Source organism: Mesocricetus auratus, unplaced genomic scaffold, assembly GCF_017639785.1.
Source record: "Mesocricetus auratus isolate SY011 unplaced genomic scaffold, BCM_Maur_2.0 Super-Scaffold_100025, whole genome shotgun sequence".
NCBI lineage: Eukaryota > Metazoa > Chordata > Mammalia > Rodentia > Cricetidae > Mesocricetus > Mesocricetus auratus.
The window spans coordinates 20343812-20363293 of record NW_024429206.1 but is presented as its reverse complement, the minus strand read 5'-3'; the positions used below and the strand labels follow the sequence as shown (position 1 = coordinate 20363293).

Genomic DNA, 19482 nt, shown 5'->3' with positions numbered 1-19482 from the left:
GCATTTTGGTCAATGGAGGCTAGAGGTTTGTATATCCAAAAAATGTGATAGTCACAAAGATATCAGGTCACATACAGGATAAGTTATAATTAGGCTTTAGATCTGCAACATTCCAACCTCTCCAGGATCCTCAGGTTCTGATAGACTGTGGCCAAATAGGTATGTCTTCCTTCTATTAATTTTGTCCACAGATGCTTTCACATGTGGGTCCCAGGGATGAAACTCAAGTAGCCAGAACCGGCAGTAGGTAGTAGTCTCCCCGGATGAGCCATCTTGCCTATTTGCTGTTGTTTAGGGAGGAAAAGTTTATCTTGGCCCATGGTTTTCAGAAGTTTACTTCCCTTGTAAGCTGACTCCATTGCCTCGGGTCTAGGGTGAGGCCTAACATCAGGGCCAATAGCATTTGGCAGAACAAAGCAAGCTCATTTCATGGCAGAAGGTAGCAAACCCTTGGGCAGGGGCCACACTAATCTACTCTGCATAATTCTAATTTTAGCCTATGTAGTGCCAAAGTGAGCACTGTGGTTAGTTTGTGTGTGTGTGTGTGTGTATGTGTGTGTACGTGTGCACGAGCATCCCATAGCACTCCTGTGGAGGTCACAGGACAACTTTCGTGAGTCTTTTCTTGCCTCACACCCTGTGGATTCTGAAGACAAACTTGGTCATGAAGTTTGGCAGCATATTCCTGTCTCACAGGGCCCCCCCCCATCCCTTTTCTCTGTGGTATTGGCAATGCTCGGTAAGCATTTTCTCATCCCTGGCCTTTCCTTGTCAAATGTTTGTTGTCTTTCCAAGGACTGGGAAGGCAGGTGATTGTCATGTGAGGTTCAGCAGCAACCCTGTCAGCCAGTTGTTCATTAATGTGATTCCTCGGGTAATTAGCCTCTGACTGGCCAGCTCTTGGAGAGCTTCCTGGGCAGATGTTATCCTGAGATGCTAGATTTGGCTCCAGGCTCTCAAGCTTCCTGTCTTGGTGTCTTTAGGCAAATCACTCATTCTCCCCTACACTGGAGCACCATGGTGATTATCAGGGTTGCCTTCTAGGAGTGGTGGTGAGAATTTAAGTATAAAATATTTAACATGGTGCCTACAAAACTGTTAGAACTCAAGACATTGCAGGAGTGCTGGCACACCATGTCACTCCAGCCTTTGGAAGACTGAAGCAGGAGAATGTCCAATTTCTGGCCAGCCTGGGCTACACAATGAATTTAAGTCTAGTGACATAGAGAGATTCTGTCTCAAAACACACAACAAAGTAAACAAAGGAGATACAATTATTATTTTGTTTATTCTATTCATATAGAGGTAATGCCTCTACTTAACCACCCTGAATGGTTTTCACTCATTTTGTTTATTTGAGGCAGGGTCTCCTGTAGCCCCATCCCACCTTGAACTCACCACGTAGCTGAGGATGACCTGGAACTCCTGACTCTGCCTTCACCTCCTGAGGGCTGGGATTCCAGGCATGAGCCCACTGTGCTAGCTTGAAGCAGTACTGAGGATCAAACTCAGAGCTCTTTGTGTGCTAAGCAATCGATCTACCGACTGAGCTGTGTAGCCAGCCTTCTAAAGTTTCTTGAACTTTGTGGTTTGGGAAAGAGCCAGAGCTTGAGGTTTCCTAGGGTGATGCTTTCAGGGTGAGGAAGAATTCAGATTCTCTCCTTCTCTTGATTTGAAAGGACTCTACCCTGAGCCATGCCCCTAGCTCCTCATTGGGGAATTCTTAGCAGGCTCTTTAATACTGAACCAACCTCCAAATCCTTACCAGATGATTCTAGGCAAGTGTTCACCATTGAACCTTACCCCCAACTTCTCATTTCATAGATTCTAGGCAAGTGCTCTATTTCTGAGTCATGCCTGAGGTTTTCCACATTTACTGAAATCTAGGTCTGTTGCCAAGGCCATCAGAAAACACAGATAAGATTCATAGCAGTAGCAGAAAAAGGTATGAAATGGCAACAAAAATAATTGTATGATTGGGGGTCACCACAACATGAGGAACTGTGTTAGGCTGAGAACCAGAAGAATTTAGGAATATTGAGTTCTTGATATCCCTGCCTCAGCTTCCCAAGTGCTGAGGTCACAGGTACGTACTAGCACAGGTTACTTAGCATTTAGCAGTTTATCTTTCCATACCCTGACTGCTGGCCTTTTTTTTTTTTTTTTTTTTTTTTTGAAATAGGGTCTCATGCAACCCAGGCTGCCCTTGAGCTGGTTTATGCAGCTCAGGATGACCTCGAAATTCTGGTCCTCCTGCCTCAATCTCCCCAAAGCTGAGCTTACAGGACTGCACCTGTAATCACAACCTGCACACAAAGCTATACCCGATTTATTGTGTGCCCTATCTCATACCCCCTGCTTTGAGACAGGGTCTCAATGTGTAGTTCTGGTTGACCTGGAACTCGCTCTGTAGACCATGTTGACCTTGAACTGACAGAGATGCTCCTGCCTCTGCCTCCGAAGTGCTGAAATTGCAAGCATGTGTCACATGGCACGGCCGGCCGTTGTGACAGTTTCTTGTTTTTGAAACAGGTTCATTTGCAGTTCAGGCCTGGAACTCCCAATGATCTTCCTGCCTCAGACTCCCGGGTGCTGCTGGGATGACATTCCTATCACCTGGCTTCACTCTAGCAGCGGTCTACTTGTGGGAACCTCCAAATAGCTAAGGGCTAACTCGCTGACAACCCTGTACGTCCTCCCTTCCGCAGGCAAGGAGCTCAGCCAGAGGCGGTCCTGCCCATAGGCGTCACACCCACCTTTCCCAATTGGCTCTACGCTGCCAGGAGGCGGGGACAAGGCAGAGGGGCAGCAGACGCCATCCGGGCCACAAGAGACCAGAAGGTACCTGTCCACAGAATCTGTTCCACCAGGCCCGGAGAGCGTGGGGCAGAGGGACAAACACGAGGGAACACCGAGGACTGTACCGCGCTTGCTTAGTGCTGCTCACGTCCCGCAAGCCGAGCGCGTGTCCTCAACTCCGAGCAATCTCTGCCCCGCAGACTTCCAGAGCCGAGGTGGTCGGTCAGTCTGATCTTGTTTTCCAGATCCGTAGGACAGAAGCTCCAGGAGAAGGAGGAACCGCCCAACATGGCATCGGAGGTGTGTAGGACTTCGGGGACCTTGCAGACGAGCTGGGAGGAGCTACTTGGGTTGACCCGCGCAGACCTGCAGAAATACAGAAATTCCCGACCACACGTCCAAAGCCCAGCTTAAGGTAGACCCAGGGATGGCCCCATCGTCGTCTGCCCATCGAGCGCCGCCAAGTAGCTCAGGTGGTGATCTCACTAATAACTGAGGGTTGGCCACCATGCATGGCTGTTCCCACCACCACCCTTTTTGTTTAAAAATTTTTTTTTCGAGGCAGGGTTTCTCTGTGTAGCTCTGGCTATCCTGCAACTCGCTCTGTAGACCAAGCCGGCCTCAAACTCAGAGATCCACCTGCCTCTGCCCCAGGGCTGGAATTAAAGCCCTGCACCACCACACCCAGCGTGGTTTTCCCTTTTTAACAAAATAATGTACTTTTTTTTTTGTTTTTGTTTTTCAAGACAGAGTTTCCTCTGTGACTTTCCTGGAACTAGCTCTTGTAGACCAGGCTGGCCTCGAACTCACAGAGATCCGCTGCCTTTGTCTCTTGAGTGCTGGGATTAAAGGTGTATGTCACTATCGCCCGGTTTAACAAAATAATTTTTAAATTTTGCGTATGCATGTTTTGCCTGCATGTGTTTTGTGCACCACGTGGGTGCCTATGGAGGTCAGAAGAGGGTGTAGGACCTTCAGGAACTGGAGTTAGATAGTTGTGAGCCACCATGTGGGTGCTGAGAAAAACCTGTGTCCTCTGGAAGAGCAGCCATCATTCCAGCCCGTTTTCCCTTCTTTGAGACAGCAGCTCACTTTAGCCCGGGCTAGACTGGAACTCACTGTCTGCCCAGACTGGCCTCAGATTTCTGACAATTCTCCTGCCTCCATCCACAGAGTGTTCAGATTCCAGGCGTGAGCCAACACATCAAAACTTTCCGCTTACTTTTTTCTAACATTATTTATTTATTTATTCTGGGTGTGAGCCACCACTTCAAAACTTTCCGTTTACTTTTTTCTTTTAACGTTCTTATTTGTCTGTTTTGTTTATCTATTTTTCGAGTGTGTGCATGTGTGGGCATAGCACACGTGTGGAGATCTGAGAACAACTTGTGGGAATAGATCCTCTTTGCAGCGGGCTTGGCAGCAAGGGCCTTTACCCAATGAGCTACCTCATCTTTCTCACCCCGCTTTTCACCCCCATATCCTCTGTAGGGCACCCCTGGTGCCATGCACTTGTCTTCATGTGTAGGAAAAGTTGAGGCCCTAAATGGTACTTGAGCTCTGTCATATGCAAAGAGCCAGAAGGTAAGGACCTCTCTCTGTGACCCCAGTGCTCCCCCCCCCCAGGTGTCCCTGTCCTGTGCTTTGGACCTGGAATTCCTGGCTTCTCTTCCTATTTAGTGACAGGTGTGCAAGACATGGGTCCCTTCCACAGACTTGGTTGATTTATGTAATAAATGGAATGATGACAGCTATTGGACGCTGCCTATAAGGGATGGATATGGAGTTATTACTTTGAACTCTTAGCGGAAAGGGGGCTGTAGCAAAGCAGATGCCTTCTGATCCTCATTAGCTGGGGAGTCACTCCCTTTCTCTCAGCCCATCTGAACAAATTAAGATGGCCTGGTGTACTTAGCTGCTGGGTCATACAGAGGGTCAGGAACAAGGCCTGGACTTTGGAGCCAAACAGATGTGATTTGTACACCAAGGCCAGCCTTGACCTATTAGTTCCTTTGTGAAGTAGGGGTAATGGTGTCCACTTCATAAAAGGATGTAGTTGCAGGCCAGGCGGTGGTGGTGCACGCTATTAGTTCCAGCACTCGAGAGGCAGAGGCAGGTGGATCTCTGAGCAGAGAGAGTTCCGGGACAGGCTCAAAAGCTACAGAGAAACCCTGTCTCAAAAAACAAAACAAAAGGATGTAGTTGCGATGCCAGGTGTATGGCACACCCCTTTAAACCCAACACTTGGGAGGTAGAGACAGGCAGATCTCTGAGTCCAAAGCCAACCTAGTTTACTAGGGAGTTCCAGGACAGCCAGGACTATACAGAGAAACCCTGTCTCAAAACAGCAAAACAAAAAGACAATGACAAAACAAAGCAAAAAAGCTATTAATCCTCCTGCCTCTACGTCCCTAATGCTGGGGTTATAGGTGAGCACCACAGTAACCACCCTGGTACTTCTCTTGTGCATTTGAATTGGATTTAGCTCTTTCTACTCAGCCTGACTCTGTGCCCCTTCGTCCCAGACTCCGAGCCTGGAGCAATGCTCCCTCCGGCTGCTTTGGGCCTTGCCATTGACTGAGCAGTTGGAGACACCTCACTCTGACCGCCCAAGGTCATTTCAAATGTTTTCCAGAGCTAAATGTGGTGGCTCACACTTGTACACCAGGCCTTTTTTTTTTTTTTTTTTTTTAATCTTTTTGAGGCCAGCTTCCACTTTGTAATGAGTTCTAGGTAGGTCAGCCTCAACTACGTGGCATGACGCGATCTCCACAAGCCAAGAACATGGCCAGGGTTGTGGCTCAGTGATAGACTACCTGCTTAGAATCCCCCAGTAAGAGGTTCAATCCCCAAAATTGGAGCGGGACAAGGGGAGCGTGTGCCGTGTGCCTGGAAGCCTGCTGGTGGTTACTGGAGCTCAGTTGGCTCCCCAGACACAGTGGTCTGGACTGCAGATGACCTCAGCTTGCCTTAGGCCGTTCTGTGGGTTGGTGCTAATTGTTCTGGCTGCTGTCCGACTTGTTATTACCAACAAACCAGGAACAGAGGACAGAAATCTGGAAAGGAAGGCAGCAGCAGGATCCCTCCTGGACCTTCCCCAACAGGCTCCTGACTCGATCTGATCTGGCGGGCGGGCCCTGACCCACAAGTCCCAGGGGCCCTCAGGGCACTTTGAAGGAGATCTGGCTTTCGTTGAGGCAGCTAAGGATCAGGTGCAGAACCTCTTACAAAGCTGGGGGTGATGGTGGAGGCTGCCTCTGTGGTCAAAGTCCTCTGACAGTAAGAGTTGCACACTGAGGCCAGCTCCCAGCCTGGAGACCACACAGTGGATGAGCCCATGGTCCCCAGCAACAGAGCCAGGAGAACAGATGGTAGAGCAAGCCCCGGGGACTGGGAGGGAGGTGGCTCAACGGGTAAAGTGTAAGGACCTGAGTCCGGGTGCCAGTGCTGAAGAAGCTGAAACTGTTGACCAGCTGAATCCATGAACTCAGGGCCAGTGAGAGAGCCTGTCTCTAAAAATGTGACGGTACACTTTAATCCTGGCACTTGGGAGGCAGAGGTTGCCAATCTCTATGAATTCCAGGCCAGCTTGATTTCCATAGTGAGTTCCAAGCTAGCGGGGCTCCATAGTGAGGCCCTGTCTCAAAAGTAATTAATAGCAGTAATAAATAATAAGAGAGAGAGAGCAGTTAAGGAAGACACGGCACATTGACCTCTGGCATTTGCATACACTTACATATAAAACAGAGAAAGTGGGGGAGAGTGTACCCTAACCCTGGGCACCCCCCAGCCCGCCTTCACTGTGCATGCACTTTGCTAATGGTATCAGATTGAATGCTTATAACCTATGGGTCTCGACCCCTTTGGGGGGGTTGAACTACACTTTCCCAGGGGTCACCTAGGACTATCGGGGAAAACAGATATTTATATTCTGATTCCTAACATAGCACAGTTACAGTTACGAAGTAGCAACGAAAATAATGTTATGGTTGGGCATTACCACAGCATGAGGAACTGTACAACAGGGTTGCGCATTGGGAAGGTCGAGAACCACTAGCTCATAACAAGCCTGTCATGCGGGTATATTTCCTGCCTTGGAAAGAGGCTGAAGTGGGGTTCCAAGGCATTATATGATGTGCCCAAGGCCAGTTCAGAGTTCTGGGGCAGAAGTGATGTCCCCAGCGACTCTTGACATCTACTCACGCACAGAAAGGTCGCCAGTGATTAACATGCCATGTCCCTTAACACTGTTCTTAGCACACTCTCCTTTGAGTCCTGGGGGCTCTGTTTCCTGTATGTTCTCTGGCCCATCCTACCACCCGTCCATATCCTGGCCTGTGCCCTCCTCTTCCAAGCAGGTGCCTCTCTGGCCCATCCCTCTGCCCTTTGGCGCCTGGGGGATCAGCTAATGCCTTTTTAGAAAAACAATGATACTGAGGAGGCAGAGGCAGGCAGATCTCTGTGAGTTCAAGGCCAGCCTGATCTACAAGAGCTAGTTCCAGGACAGCCTCCAAAGCTACAGAGAAACCCTGTCTCAAAAAAAAAAAAAAAAAACAAACAAACAAAAAAATGTAAATGAGAAGCCGGGTGGTGGTTATACACACATTTAATCCTGCACCCGGGAGACAGAGGCAGGCTGATCTCTGTGAATTCTAGGCCAGCCTGGTCTACAGAGGGAGTTCCAAGACAGCCAGGGCTGTTACACAGAGAAAGCCTATTTTAAATAAATAAATAAATAAATAAATAAATAAATAAATAAATAAGGAGCTGGGGAGATGGCTCATGGATTAAGAGCACTTACTGCTTTTGCAGAGGACCAAGGTTTGGTTCTCAGCACCCACATGGTGGTTCACAACCACCCATAACTCCAGTTCTAGGGAATCCAACACACTCTCCTGGCCTTTGTGGACATCAGGCATACACAGGGTGCACAAACATATATTGGGAAAAACACTCATATACACAAGATGAAAAAAATCCAACAAATAAATAAATAAAAGAGGAATGTTGTTATATAGCTCAAGCACAATGCTTGTCTGATATGCAAGAGTCCCTAGGTTTAACCTCCAGTATTAATATATGTATGTATATACACATACATTTGTATGTGTACATATACAATATATAAATATATATATATATACATGTCATAAAATAAATACATACTATGTTGTCTGTCAGTTAAAAGAAAAGAAATTCTGTTGTGATCCCAGGAAAGCCTCCATCTCTCTGATCCATTGCTTGTGGTGAGAAAGAGCCCTGACCTCTGTGTCTGCCATGTCCCCTGGTATACTCCCCAAGTTGCTGACCCTGAGTTCCAGTCGCCCTATCTGTCCAGTGAGAATCATGTCTAACGCTAACAACCCCCCCCCACACACCTTTCTGGGTAACTCTCCTGTGGGCCCCTTTTGAGAGCATGTCTCTTCTGTCCTCTTGTGCAGAGTGGGAAGCTGTGGGGTGGCCGCTTTGTGGGTGCTGTTGACCCTATCATGGAGAAGTTCAACGCCTCCATCTCCTACGACCGGCATCTGTGGAACGTGGACGTGCAGGGAAGCAAGGCCTACAGCAGGGGCCTGGAGAAGGCGGGGCTTCTCACCAAAGGCGAGACGCAGCAGATACTGCAAGGCCTGGACAAGGTAGCCTCCGTGTCCCCAGCCCGCCCCTTCATCCACTCCCCTGGGAACCCAGGCTTCTACCTGAAACCACTAAGCACTATATTCACCTTTATTCTGATGTGGGAGATGGAACCCAGAGCTGTGGTGCATGCTGGGTAAATGCTCTACTGCTGAGCCGTGCCCTCAATGGGAGATTCTGGACAAGTGTTCTACCACTGAGCCATATCCCAGCTCTTACATCCTGGGGCACAAGCTCTACTATTCCAGATTTGTTGTTTGACCTTGTAGTAAGTAGGTGACTAGATGATAGATGCTCTATCTTTTAATGGCTCCTTGTGGCTCAAGACCAAGGTGGTGGCGCACGCCTTTAATCCCAGCACTCGGGAGGCAGAGGCAGGCGGATCTCTGTGAGTTCGAGGCCAGCCTGGTCTACAGAGTGAGTTCCAGAACAGCCCCCAAAACAATACAGAGAAACCCTGTCTCAAAAACCCAAAAAAAAAAAAAAAAAGACCAAGGTGGACTGGTCTGAGACCATGCATCAGGGATGGGGAATATTCTTATGGCTCAGTTTCCAGACAAGGGCATTTAACCACAGTGGACCTAAGACCAAGGCAGGGAGACTCCTGGCTCCTGATGCCTATCAACCTGATACCCTGGGTTACTGCCACCTGCTTCAGGTAGCTGATGAATGGGCCCAGGGCACCTTCAAACTACACCCTAATGATGAAGACATCCACACAGCCAATGAGCGTCGTTTGAAGGTATGACACACCCTTCCTCCTAACAATTGGTTTCTCTTTTTCACCGTACCCTGGGCACTAACCATCATTGGCAGAGTAGACATGGGCAAGACCGGGTCCCTGGCATAGGCAGGGAAAGCCATAGGGCTGGCAAGGATCACTACCTAGACTCAAGTGTCCCCACTGAGCAGGGAGCTCTAGCCTAACCCTCATGCCTCCTCACCCCTAGGAGCTCATTGGCGAAACTGCAGGGAAGCTACACACAGGACGAAGCCGCAACGACCAGGTGTCACCAGCCCGCTTTGCCCTCTGCTATGAACTTCTCAACCCTGGGGATCTAGGGGGCTCAGCTGCAGTCAGAGTTCTCCAGGGACACGACAAGCTCCACTCCCTGAGTGAGCCTTCTCTTCTCCACAGGTGGTCACGGACCTCAGGCTGTGGATGAGGCAGACGTGCTCAAAACTCTCCACCCTGCTCTGGGCACTCATTGGAAGCATGGTCGACCGGGCTGAGGCGTAAGTCTTCTCGGGGACACTGCCACAAGAATTGTCTCCCTGGGGCGATCTAAGCAAGGAATGAATGTTGGTAACCCCAGACCGGTCACACTGGGAGTATGCACCCAGCTTAGACGATGCACCCAGCATAGACCATGGCTGCATAGTAGATGGGGTTCTAGTCTTTCTTCCTGGTCTTCCCCGGCCTGTATACTCTAGCTCCTCCAGGGACCAGATGCAAGACCATGTACAATTAGGGCAGAATTGCATATAGAGGCCTGAGAGGAATAACAGAGTACTCAAGGGAAGGACCAAAGAACCCTGGCTCCTTCTCAGAGGAAGAGAGCATCAACAGTCCACAGGCCCAGTTGGGTTGTGTGTGTGTGTGGGGGGGGTTGTTCGTCTGTTTGTTTTAGATTTATTTTATTTTACATGTATGAGTGTTTTGACTGCGTGTATATATGTGCTCCACCTGCATGCCTGGTGCCTGTGGAGGTCAGAAGGGGGCATCAGATCCTGGAACTCCAGCTGTGAATAGCCATGAGCTACCATGTAGGGACTGGAAATCAAATCCTGGGTCTTTCTGTGAGGACAAGTGGTCTTAACCAATAAGCCACCTCTCCAGTCCCATAAGCCCAATTGTGCTAGGCTTAACTACTCTCGTGAAGATGGCAGCAGTTTGGCTCAGAGGATTAAGCCTTAAAGCAGACACCAGGAGTCCCAGAGGGTCACCAGGCTCCGTTCTTCTCCCAGTGAAAGACCTAGATGGCAGGAGTGAAGAGAGTTGAAGAACCAGGTCCTGAGTTATTAGGTGGTCTTACAGCTCCAAAAATACAGGGTAGTAAGGAGTGGGGCGCATCTTTTTTGGTTTTGGTTCAGCTTTTGGTTTTTAACACAGGACGGCACTTTTTATCCTGGAACTCTCTTTGTAGACCAGTCTAGACTAGAACTCAGAGATTCACCTGCCTCTGCCTCAAAAATGCTGGAATTAAAGTCATGCACTACCAGCACCCGGCTATCAACGGGGCATGTCTTAACAGCCCCTACCCAGGCCAGTCTAGGTCAGAGGGCAGTGATCATTCAGGCATCCTTAGGGCTCTCTGGAGGCAGACCGGCCCCGACCAAGCCTGCAGCATGCAATCACCCTTTGGGCCATACTATCCCTTCTTACCCCACATCCCACCCTATCGTGGAAGGCAAAGGACAGAGCCAACAGCTGCCTCGTGCCACCAGCCTCATCCCATGCTTCCATGTTCTGATGTCCCTGGGACTGGCTTGGTCCCCTAGAGACTTGATAAAGGAGCCCCTGAAAAATCTTCTTAGAGGGTGTCAGGGTCCGGGATGACCCCTCCTCTTTCCTGACTCTGTGCCCCCATTCATAGGCCCCAACTAATTGTGACTACAAGGGATGCTGGGAAGAATAGGATAGCGAGGGCATATTAATTTAATGGTATGATGACAGTATTCTGAAATTGAACATGGGGATGGTTATACACTAAGGGTAGCCTGGGACTTTCTATGTAGCTCAGGCTAGCCTCAAATTTAATCTCCTCCTTTCCTTCCTGTCCTCGACTTCCTTTTTTTCCCTTCAGACAGCCCAGGTTGTCCTCAAACCCACTAGGTAACTGAAGTTGAGCTTGAACTCCAGGTCTCGGCCTCCCAAGTGCTAGGATTACAGGGGTGCATCACCACACCCAGAGCTGGGCTGTGTGTTACAGACGGGGTTTCATCTGTGAACCAGGCTGCATAGGACTCACCATATAGCCAAGGCTGGTCTCAGTCTTAGGGCGTTCCTCCTGCCTCAACTTCCCGAGCGCCGGGACTGCGGATTTGCACCTCTACGCCCTTCCTGGCTTTGTCTTTGATCTCACTCACTTGCTTCCGGTCTCTTTTCTCTTAAGACCTGTTTTGTCCCCTGGTGAGCATCTGGTCCCTTGTTTAGGCAGAGCCGCACAGGTCTGTTCTCGCCTTCCATGAAAAGAGCCTAGCCTCCTGGCCTGCTGGACCCAACCCCTCAGGTCTCCTGCTTCTCCTATTATTCCAGGGAACGTGAAGTCCTCTTCCCAGGGTACACACACCTGCAAAGGGCTCAACCTATCCGCTGGAGCCACTGGATCCTGAGGTGAGCTGTGTGGAGCAGGGGCAGTAGGAAGGGACCCCTGATGGAAGGGTAGTCTCCTTGGTGTCCTGTTGCGCGTCCACCACCCACCCGTTTCCGGTTTCCCACAGCCACGCTGTTGCGCTGACACGAGATTCGGAGAGGCTCCTGGAGGTGCAGAAGAGAATCAACGTCCTGCCCCTGGGGAGGTAAGTCAGTCCTCAGTGTCCCCACGGCCTGATGGAAGGCGAGGGTGTATGGCGTATCGCATACCGGGCCAGCATGGCTAATGAAAGCTTGGGGATTAGAGGGCGGGGCTCATAAGCCCCGCCCTTTCCTCAGAGTCTATATAAAGGCAGTTATGGTTGCTGGGGAGGGATATTTCTTCAGTAGTTAAGTTGCCCGTGTGACTATTAGTAACCACTCACACATGGGCCTGTAAGCAACCCTAAGGAGACTCACTGGGTCACCGTAAAAGATGTGAAGGTAGAAGGAGCTGGGAAGAAGGGATCAGCAGGATAGGAGGACAAGAGAGGGTAATGGAGGAGTGAACATAATTAACACACATTCTACACGTGTACGAAAATGTCATAATGAAGTCAGATATGTATAATATACATGTTAATTAAAAACTCTAAGGTGGGCTGGAGGGATGGCTCGCTGGTTAACAGTACTTGCTGCTCTTACAGAGGAAGCAGGTTCAGTTCCCAGCACCCACATTTGGTGGCTCATAACTCGCCTATAACTCCAGCTCCAGGGGATCCAATGCCCTCTTCTGGCCTCCATGGGTGCCTTCACACATGTGACCAACATTCAACACATGCACATATATGCACATAAATAAAAATAATAAAAACAAAATTGTAAAGGCTAGAGAGATGGTTAAGAGCACTGACTGCTCTGGCAGAAGTCCCAGGTTCAGTTCCCAGCACTCACATTGGGTGGATCACAGTGGCCTCTAACTCCAGTCCCAGGGTCTCTGGGGTCCTCTTCTGGCCTCTGTGGATACCTACATGCATGTGGTTCACATACAGACTAGAAAGCACACATACACATACTGTTTTTAATAACAACAACAACAAAAAGCTAGCCCCTACTTGGCCTTCCAGATCTCTAACATGGAGATAACCAAACTTGAGAATTTGCTGAAACTCCAGCCAGTTTCCTAACAGACACCATTTTCCCTGCATGATGACAAATGTCTGGGACCTTAAGGTGGCCAGGCCAGGAAAGGCTGACCGACTTAAGACTTGATTCTGAGTGTTATATGTGTGCAGTACCCAAAAACCTCAATCGCTATGAACCCTTGTCTCTACAGCGGGGCCATTGCAGGCAACCCTCTGGGTGTGGACCGGGAGCTGCTCCGAGCAGGTGACGTATACCCTGTTCATCCTTCTCTGGAGACTGTCACTCTTAACACCTGCTGAGTCCCAAAGACACATGGGGTGACATGGAGGTCCTTGTGCTCACAGAGAAGCACTAGGGGAGCCAGGAATGTCAAACACAGGGTTGTAGGTTCAATGTGATTTAGTAGCCAGTGCTGGCTTAAACTTTGGAAGTCTGACACCAAGTAGTCTATTTTTTTAGGCATATTTAAGTACAGCACAATTTGATGAAATTCTTTCTGGTGATAATGAACTCAATCCCATGTGTACAGTAATACTTAAGACTTGACTATTTTAAAACTCTTCAAAAAGTACATGTGACACCTTCCATAAAGATACATTCCAAGCCGGACATTGGTGGCACACGCCTTTAATCCCAGCACTTGGGAGACAGAGGCAGGTGGATCTCTGTGAGTTCAAGGCCAGCCTGGTCTACAGAGTGAGTTCCAGAGTTCCAGGACAGCTTCCAAAACAATACAGAGAAACCCTGTCTCAAAAAACCAAAAAAAAAAAAAAAAAGATACATTCCATAGATTGACTACATGTGACATCTGTGGTACCCGTGCCACGTGAAAGTCTAATATATCAGGCAAAAGCCTGGAGATTGAACTGAAAGACAAAAGGTCAGGTCATTTGTGCTAAGAGGTTTCCCTTTATTGTAGAGAGGGAACAGCCTTATATACAGGCTTATAGCACAGTGGGAAAACCCCAGGTAGAAGAGATCATGTTTTCCTTGTGCTAGATGTTGATGTCAGTGGGACAAGGCCGGGGCAGTAAGCCAGGACTAGAAAACAGGATGCACTTGTTGACTGACCAGCAACTCACAGAGACCCCGTGGGGGCTGGGACCCAACAGACACCTTCCATAAAGACAGCTTCTGTAGATTGACAAGCTCACAGTAAGGGTCCAGAGGAGGATCTGGTATGGTCTCCACCACACAGACAGTGCAGATGTCTCCAGGCTACTAGCCTCTCCTGATCCCAGACTTCTGGGTGGAAAACAGGTTACACAGCCCTCCTTTTGAAGTGACAACCCTGTGTGTTTAACATTCCTGGTTCCCCTAGTGCTTATCTGTGAGTGCAGAGACTTCCATGCCTCCCAGAATGAGAGGGCAGAGGCCCTCCTATCTTGCCTATGGGTATTGAGATTAATGGGGTTGCCTATGGCAGGGGTACGTATTGCTGGGAACACTTAACTTCCATCCACCCTCCTGAGATGTGTACAGAGGCCCCTTCCCTACATCATACTCCTCCTCAATTCTCATTTCCAAGAAGGGATCATGGATGAGACTGGGAATTCTGGTTCAGGGTAGAGAGGAGCACTTCTCGCCTTCCAGTCTGACCGTTTTTTTCCTCCCTTACATCCAGAACTGAACTTTGGGGCCATCACACTCAACAGCATGGATGCCACCAGTGAGAGAGACTTTGTGGGTAAGAGATAGGAGTCCAGGGCTGGGGATGTACATCAGTAAGTGGACTGCTTGCTTAGTGCACGGGAAGCTCTGGGTTTGATCCCCAGCACTGCATGAAGTGACACCCAAAGTCAGAGCACTTGGGAAGCAGAGGCAGGAATACCAGTCATTGAAGGACATACTCTTGCTGGTTAGAGGCCAGCCTGAGCTATCTAAGACCCTGTCTCAAATAAACAAACAAAACCTAAACAATCCACCACCAATAAGGACCAGCAAAACTACTCAGTGGTTAAAGGTGCATACTACTTGATGGCCTGAGTTTGATGCCCTGAACCCATGTGGTGGAAGGAGAGATCTGATCTCTACGAGTGGACAGGCACAGAGGGTAGATTAAAAGCCTGCTGTCCCTTCCAGTGGAGTTCCTGTTTTGGGCTTCTCTGTGTATGACCCACCTCAGCAGGATGGCAGAGGACCTTATACTCTATGGCACCAAGGAATTCAACTTTGTGCAGCTCTCGGATGCCTACAGGTAAGGCCCGCATCTCAGTACCAACTGGAATGGCTTCCTCCCATCCCAACCTTTGCAAGACCTGCGCAGTGCCTCTGCCAGCGGGCCAGTCAGGTTTAAGCAGAACCTCAATCCTAATACCTCTGTCCCCAGCACCGGAAGCAGCTTGATGCCCCAGAAGAAAAACCCAGACAGCCTGGAGTTGATCCGGAGCAAGGCTGGCCGAGTGTTTGGGCGGGTGAGCTGGGAAGAATGGAAGGCAAGGCCTCCAGACGGACCCAGTGGGTCCTCAGGGGACTTCACGACTGGCTCTGGTGTCCCAGATCCTCAGCCTCATTCTTCCTGCAGTGCACTGGGCTCCTGATGACTCTCAAGGGACTTCCAAGCACCTACAACAAGGACTTACAGGTATGAGACTGGGGATGTCACGAGGGATCCTCCAACTGTACCACTTCTCAGAGCTGACGTACCCAGACAGGAACTCCTAGAAGTTCTCCTGTCCTGGGCACACAGTCCGTGACTACCCTCAGAAGTACCCTGCTGCTCCTTGGGGTAGCAGGGAGAGGTGCTAAGTGTACCCAACAGAACACAGGAAGAGGTGAAGGGCGGGGCTGCCGGCCCCTCACCTGACTCATGCCTCCCAGGAAGACAAGGAAGCTGTGTTTGAAGTGTCTGACACCATGATTGCTGTCCTGCAAGTGGCCACCGGAGTCATCTCTACGCTGCAGGCAAGACTAGCCCTCCCCACATCCCCTCCTTCCCCTCCCCTGGGCCATTGATCAGTGGGAATGCCAGACAGTGATTTGCAAGGGAGGGAATAAGACCAGAAGACCTGGGATGGAGAGGGCAAGGCACCAAAACCTGGTACAGAAAAATAGGGAGTCCCAAGTGTTGGCCAGAGGAGAATTTTGTTGTTGTTTTTGAGATAGGTTCTTACTATGTAGTGCAGGCTTGCCCCCAACATGAGGCCAGGTATTATAGGCATTATATATTATAGTATTATAGTTATGCCCCACTATGGTCCATCCTCCCCCCTCTCCTAATAAAATAGGGTCTTGCATATAGCCAAGGTTGGCATTAGCCTCACCATCCTGCGGTCTTAGTCCAAGTGCTAGGCACTTAGGCATGCACCTTACCACTAGCCAGATTTCTATTGCAGCCATTTAGCATATGAACTTCCTTCTCTCTCTTTTTTTTTTTTTTTTTTTGAGTGGGGGTGGTGGTGGTAAGCTAGGTCTCACTATGCATCTCTGGCTGTCCTAGAATTCACTATGTAGACCAGGGTGGCCTCAAACACAGAGATCGCCTGCCTCTGCCTCCCAAGTGCTGGGATTAAAGGTGTGCACCACCAATACCTGGCATTTTAGCTGTTTCTAAAGCGCTGGTTCTCAAAATGTGCCTCTGCTTTTCTGGTAGGGACTAGGGAGATGGTCCAGTGGTTAGAGCACTTGCTTCACGAGTGTGAGGCCCCGAGCTCCCATCCACAGAAAACACATACAGATACTAGCTGGGCATGGAGGCCACATCTGTAATTCCTGCCCTTGGAAGGCAGAGATAGGGTGTCTTCGTTAGGATTTCTATGGCTGTGAAGAGACACCATGGCCACAGCAACGCCTTTTCTGTTTTGTTTTGTTTTTCTTTTTTTTTTTTTTTTTTTTTTTTGGTTTTATGAGACAAGGTTTCTCTGTGGCTTTGGAGGCTGTCCTGGAACTCACTCTGTAGACCAGGCTGGCCTTGAACTCACAGAGATCTGTCTTCCTCTGCCTCCCGAGTGCTGGGATTACAGGTGTGTGCCACCACCGCCTGGCGACCATGGCAAAAAAGCACTTAATTGAGGTGGCTGCTTACAGTTGAGAGGTTTAGTCCGTTATCATCAGGGAGGGGTTGACAGCAATGCAGGCAGACATCATGCTGGAGAAGGAACTGAGAGTTCTTACATCTTGGAGCAAAAACAACAGGAAGTGGCCTGAGACACTGGGCAGGGCTTGAGGATATAGGAGGTTGCAAAGCCCCCCTCCCAGTGACACACTTCCTCCAACAAGACCACACCTACTCCAACTTGGCCACACCTCCTAATAGTGCCACTCCCTTGGGGGAGATTTTCTTTCAAACCACCACACAGGAGATTCCCAGAAGGAGCTCTGGATTTGGTTGAGAGACTCTTCTCAGTGAATAAAGTAGAAGAGTTAACAAAGATGACCCCTGCATAAACCTCGGGTCTTCACATACACTGACATGCGAATGTGCTCACACATATTTAAAAAAAATCATCCATCTGGAGAGATGGCTCAGAGGTTAAGAGCACTGGCTACTCTTCCAGAGGTCCTGAGTTCAATTCCCAGCATCCACAAGATGGCTCACAACCATCTATAATGAGATCTGATGCCCTCTTCTGGCCTGCAAGCATACATGCAGGCAGAACAGTGTATTCATAATAAATAAGTCTTTTTAAAAAAAGCAACCAAAAACGATTAATTAAAAAAAAATCAAGCACATATGCATGGATACACCACACACACATAATGGAGGGAAATGTAATCCTATACTGGGAGCATAGAGGCACCCCTGTAATCCCAACACTAGGGACGTTGAGGGAAAATTGTAAATTTGAGGCTAACCTGGGCTACAAAGTTGCAAAAGTTAGAAACAAAGTAATGATGAAAGCGTTCGATCGGAAAAGTGAATTGCTCGTGGGGCCGGGGTTTAAGAGATTACGCAACTCAGTTGCTTCTTAGCACACAGTAGGGCAGGCTCCACAGGATCCTCCAGCTCACTTTTGCTGGCCCTGTGCCCCCAGATTCACTGTGAGAACATGACACAGGCACTCAGCCCCGACATGCTGGCCACCGACCTCGCCTACTACCTGGTCCGAAAAGGGGTGAGTGGGAAGCAGCTGGGCACGGGGACAGGGGTGTCCCCAAAGCCGGGCACTCAGGTCATAGCAGAAAACAAGCTCCTGACGGCATCACCTCTGCCCTTGTATCTAGATGCCGTTCCGCCAGGCCCATGAGGCCTCAGGGAAAGCGGTGATGATGGCAGAGACCAAAGGAGTCGCTCTCAACCAGCTGTCGCTGCAGGAACTGCAGACCATCAGGTGTGCGCCACCCCCACAACTACCCCAGTCCTGGAAACTACTTCCGGAAGCTGACCCTTGGCAGCTACAGGTTGGAGTGCACTGTCTATCCTGATTCATCTTTCTCCCCAGTCCCCTGTTCTCAGGTGACGTGAGCCAGGTGTGGGACTACGGTCACAGCGTGGAACAGTACAGTGCCCTGGGTGGCACAGCACGGTCCAGCGTCGAGTGGCAGATCCGCCAGGTGCGGGCCTTGCTGCGGGCCCAGCAGGCCTAGATTCCATCCGAAGCTGCTCCCCAGTAATAAAGTGGGGCCCTGAAGAGATGCCGAGTGTTTCCTGCCTCAGTCGGACTTCCTCAAGGGTGGGTTTGGGGATTTGTTGAGCTGGCCAATAGGGATATGGAGGAACTTGAAAAAACAAAACAATGCCAATGGTAAGAGGTTCAGGAAGGAGAGTCGAGGCTCACATCTGATCTTGTCGTTTCCAAGACCTACACCTGCTTGCTATCCCAGAGGCCCCGGGCAGGCAGCATAGCTATGAATGCAAGATCAATCCAAAAATTATAGACTTAAAACATCATGAAGCGGTGCTGGAGAGACGTGGCAGTGCTTACTCTTGCAGAGAACCCCAGTTAGGTTCCCAGCACCCACATCAGGAGGCTCACAAACTCCTGACCTTCAGCTCCAGGGGATCTGACACCCCCTTCTGGCTTCCATGAGTACTGCACATACCTACCTACTACTCCTCACCACATACACATAATTGTTTTTAATTAATTAATTAATTAATCTCTTTTAAGACCACATGATAAAGGTCTGGGGTCACGTGAGCGCCTGTTTCAATAAAACGTGGGTCTTTTGGAAATAGAGGCAGATACAGCTCAGCCTCTTGTAGTCCTCTGCTTTCCCGTTAGAGAGAGCTGAGTGAATGCTAGCTAATGTCACCGGCCATATTGTGTAAGCCGAGAATTTTCTTTTGTAAATGAACTGTAAGGTGTTTTTTTCTGGAGCGTAGTGTTCAGATCTAGGCATGGAGACCAGGCCTGATAAAGTTAAATCAAATGTCACAGACATTCTGGCTGTAAGCAAGGCTGATTGGCTGCTTAAACACTCTTGTTGGAAACGAGTCTTTGAAAAATGGAGCAATGTCTCGTAAGGAAATCTTGATGGGAATTATGATTTCCACAGTTACAGCCAAATTCTTGTCTTGGTCAGTTCCTGTGTGGTCTTTCACCATGGTTCACGTGATCAAATGAATGGCTGCTCAGAGTGAGGACTCTCCAGGTTACTCAGACCCGTAGTAAATGCATGAACATACAAAACAACACAGTACTCTGAAACAGCTAAGGGGACTAGAA

The 19482-nt window shown here is 49.4% G+C and overlaps 1 protein-coding gene and 1 non-coding gene across 3 annotated transcripts; one reads left to right on the top strand and one right to left on the bottom strand.

The window, feature by feature from the left end:
- Positions 1-411: 411 nt before the first annotated feature.
- Positions 412-520, bottom strand: LOC121134090. Its single transcript, XR_005871118.1, has one exon. It is a non-coding gene; the product is annotated as a U6 spliceosomal RNA (small nuclear RNA).
- A 2103-nt stretch (positions 521-2623) lies between these two features.
- On the top strand, positions 2624-18446 carry Asl (argininosuccinate lyase). Of its 2 annotated transcripts, XM_005080338.4 has the most exons (17): positions 2624-2841; positions 3045-3099; positions 8241-8435; positions 9092-9175; positions 9384-9440; positions 9572-9669; positions 11693-11770; positions 11878-11955; positions 13065-13117; positions 14499-14561; positions 14957-15071; positions 15204-15288; positions 15399-15458; positions 15695-15778; positions 17848-17928; positions 18038-18144; positions 18256-18446. In XM_005080338.4, the coding sequence occupies exons 2-17, from the start codon at positions 3088-3090 to the stop codon at positions 18398-18400; spliced, it is 1395 nt and encodes a 464-aa protein (XP_005080395.1). In that variant the 5' UTR covers positions 2624-2841; positions 3045-3087; the 3' UTR covers positions 18401-18446. The 2 variants fall into 2 exon arrangements, with proteins under 2 accessions (XP_005080395.1, XP_012976260.1); XM_013120806.3 differs by lacking the exon at positions 2624-2841 and having other exon boundaries at positions 3076-3214.
- The last annotated feature ends 1036 nt before the right edge of the window (positions 18447-19482 follow it).

Coding starts and splice junctions, on each gene's coding strand:
- Asl (XM_005080338.4), top strand. Junction 11,771..11,877: donor TGGAGCCACTGGATCCTGAG/GTGAGCTGTGTG, acceptor GGTTTCCCACAG/CCACGCTGTTGCGCTGACAC. Junction 15,459..15,694: donor CCTACAACAAGGACTTACAG/GTATGAGACTGG, acceptor CATGCCTCCCAG/GAAGACAAGGAAGCTGTGTT.